The following is a 3010-nucleotide window of genomic DNA, read 5'->3' as shown; positions in this document are numbered from 1 at the left end:
ACAAAAACCTACAAATAAAATGCCTAAGTCTCTGCAAATCTCGCTGCAATTTTCGCTCAATCAGAATCCCTGCAATTTTCGTTCATTCGCTGCAAACCCACGTTTCCTTTCCCTCATTGTCAAACATTAGAATTATATCTATCTAATATACATTTATTTTTTAAATTGTGCTTACCCAAAAATGAAAAAGAAGTTAATTTTGTTAATCATGCAAAGACAAAGTATCATGTAAATGACAACATGACTTTTTGATAGAGCATCTTCTAACAAGTTTGGTGAAGAATCTCCACAGTTTGCTTGCTTTAAATTTAGATGGAGTGAATAATAAGAACATCTAAGTGGCAAGAGAAGGGGAATAAAGTCTTTTAATGTCCAACTTTATAATTACACACCTTGATGACAACATTGGCAAACAAGTAATTTTAGTGTTAACTTATACAATCTAATTTTTTAGTAGATAATATATAAAAAATAAAAGTTTGTAAATGTGTAAACTAGGTGTGCATGTGAGAAATTTTGAACTATTCTAGTATTCAAAAGATAAGAACAATCAAATTATTAGACTAGGGGAACATTTTACTACATAATAGTACCAAGCAAATATTAAATTACACTAAATATGACCAATAAATTTGTAGATTATTAGATATAATTTCTATTCATAAATATTATATACTACAAATATTCATAAATAATTTAAAATTAAATTTTCCACACTTTTGACATCTTATTAAATATATTTTTATTCTTAGCTGTGATTTATGGGTAGATTGTGTTACAATTTTTGCATCCACGTTTTGGATCACACTCTATCCATCATCAGGATGAGAGAGCTTAAAGAAAAAAGTCTACTTCTATAAGGTTTCAAGGTTTCAATTGAATAGATGTAACTTTTTTTATTCTTTGGTTTTTTTCTAAATATAGAACTTTTGTCTTATTCTATATTTATATTCAAATTCTTGTCAATATTATTATTATAATTAATAAGATTTTATTATTAGTCTTTTTTAATTTATATTTTAACTAAGAAAAGCTATTCATTATTTTTTCGTAGTTATTAATTTAACTTTGATATTTTTTTAGTATTCAAAAGATAAGAACAACTGAATTATTAAATAGGTGAACATTCTCCAACACAGTAGTACCAAGCAAATATTAAATTAAATTTATTAAGATTTCCCTATATTTATTCTCTTAATTGAATGGAATTTGGTTTTTTCTAAATATAGAACTTCTGTCTTATTCTATATTTATATTCAAATTCTTGTTAATATTATTATTATAATTAATAAGATTTTATTATTAGTCTTTTTTAATTCATATTTTCAAATAATTCGTCTTAATTCGTTCTTTTCAAATATGAAACGCATTGGGCATAATAATAAGGTGAAGTACATGAATGCAACTGATTATAAAAACAAGTTGAATTTTTTTAATTAAAATTAAATTAATAACTAAATATAGAATAAGACAGAAGTTCTATATTTAGAAAAAACCAAATTCCATTCAATTAAGAGAATAAATATAGTCAAATCTATTCACTCATATCATTCAAAGTGATAAAATATTTGAGAGAGAGAATGACAATGGAGATATTTCTAGGTCTTTCGGATGACGTTGGCAGACTGTGTTTGTTGAGGGTGCCATTAACCTCGCACCCCACGATGGCCCTTGTCTATAAACGGTGGAAAAATATTGTATGTAGTCCGCGGTTTTATCAAGATAGAAAGAGATTTGGGGAGTTAATCATATTACCTTGTTGGGATGATATAACAAATGATAAAGGCTGCAGAATAAAATTTTATGATCCTTTGCAAAATTCAATTGAAACCCTACCTCAATTTCCACATTTTTTAGCTTGCTCTTTCTGTATTCCCTTTAACCACAAATTGATCGTCACGGGTCTTTTCAGCAGCGTGCCAGAATTCACAGTTCATAAAGCACTAGTCATCTACAACTTTTCCTCTGGTATGTACCCCTGTTAAACATTTGTATCCCTTTTTACTTGTATTTATCATAACATTGTTTCTCTTGTCTCAGGGAAATGGAAGCGAGGCCCCAACCTTCCAGATTGTAGAGTTGATTTCAGTTGTTCCGTGGACTCAGCAAAAGGATTGATTTACATTGCTGGTGGATATGACAGTGACGACGAGGAATTGTGCACAGCGGCAGTTTATGACATTGAGGAAGAAAAGTGGGAGTATCTTCCCCCAATGATTTGGAGCGAATGTAAGTGCGACAGTGTATTTACCGATGACAAGTTATATGTGTTGAGCCACATGAAAGGGCAGATACAAGCCTATGATCCCAACACATGGCAATGGAGTGCCATATGTGATTGCTATTATGATGGCAGTATACAACCTTCCTTTGCCGCATTTGGACGGATTTATCATGAATGGGATTGGGAAATTATAGAATGGAATTATGTGGAAAACCAATTTCGCATTGCAGGAACGCTTCCTCCCCAAGTCTACAGATTTTTAGGTGGCACAATGTGGAATCAACAGATATTAATGGTTTGCATCCATGAGGAAGCAACAGATATTGAAGGTCGGTTTCAAAATGTTAAGGCCTTTTATTTATTTGAACCTTCAGATGAAGGAGGAAAAGAAGAGAAGTGGACTCTGATCAGTACATTGTCTGCAACAGAACTCCCAGATTTAATCCCTACAATTGGAGCTCTCACTCTCTAACTCTTTTAAGTGAAATGGATTTCAGTGTTTTAAACCTTCATGAACTGAAAAACCCATCTACTATTGTTTTTGGAATGGTTATATCAAAGCTGAGTTCTATTTGAAAATTAAAAGTAGAATGAACTTTGATTTCTTCTTGCAATGAATATGCCACATGAAAGGGCACATTTCTATTCAAATGAAATTTTTCTATGGTCTCTTTGGATTTTTCTATTCAAATGAAATTTTTATTTTCATTTCTAATTTTAATTAGTTGTACTATTTGTGAGGTAGCATTTTGGCCACATCCCTCCACGTATCTGTACGTCCCTCCA

The 3010-nt window shown here is 30.9% G+C and overlaps 1 protein-coding gene across 1 annotated transcript; it reads left to right on the top strand.

Annotated features, from left to right (window-relative positions):
• Positions 1 to 1580: 1580 nt before the first annotated feature.
• Positions 1581 to 2696, top strand: LOC149565496 (F-box/kelch-repeat protein At1g80440-like). The gene is made up of 2 exons (XM_089817142.1): positions 1581 to 1968; positions 2041 to 2696. The coding sequence occupies exons 1-2, from the start codon at positions 1581 to 1583 to the stop codon at positions 2694 to 2696; spliced, it is 1044 nt and encodes a 347-aa protein (XP_089673268.1).
• Positions 2697 to 3010: the final 314 nt, after the last annotated feature.

Source organism: Cupressus sempervirens, chromosome 3 (genome assembly GCF_028749045.1).
Source record: "Cupressus sempervirens isolate cs-2001-9-10 chromosome 3, ASM2874904v1, whole genome shotgun sequence".
NCBI lineage: Eukaryota > Viridiplantae > Streptophyta > Pinopsida > Cupressales > Cupressaceae > Cupressus > Cupressus sempervirens.
This window is presented reverse-complemented; position numbering and strand designations above follow the sequence as displayed.

What these genes read in the sequence shown, in the direction of transcription:
- LOC149565496 (XM_089817142.1), top strand. Translation starts at nt 1,581, where the DNA reads ATGACAATGGAGATATTTCTAGGTCTTTCGGATGACGTTGGCAGACTG. An exon ending in CATCTACAACTTTTCCTCTG is followed by an intron (nt 1,969 to 2,040) that starts GTATGTACCCCT and finishes CTCTTGTCTCAG; the next exon opens with GGAAATGGAAGCGAGGCCCC.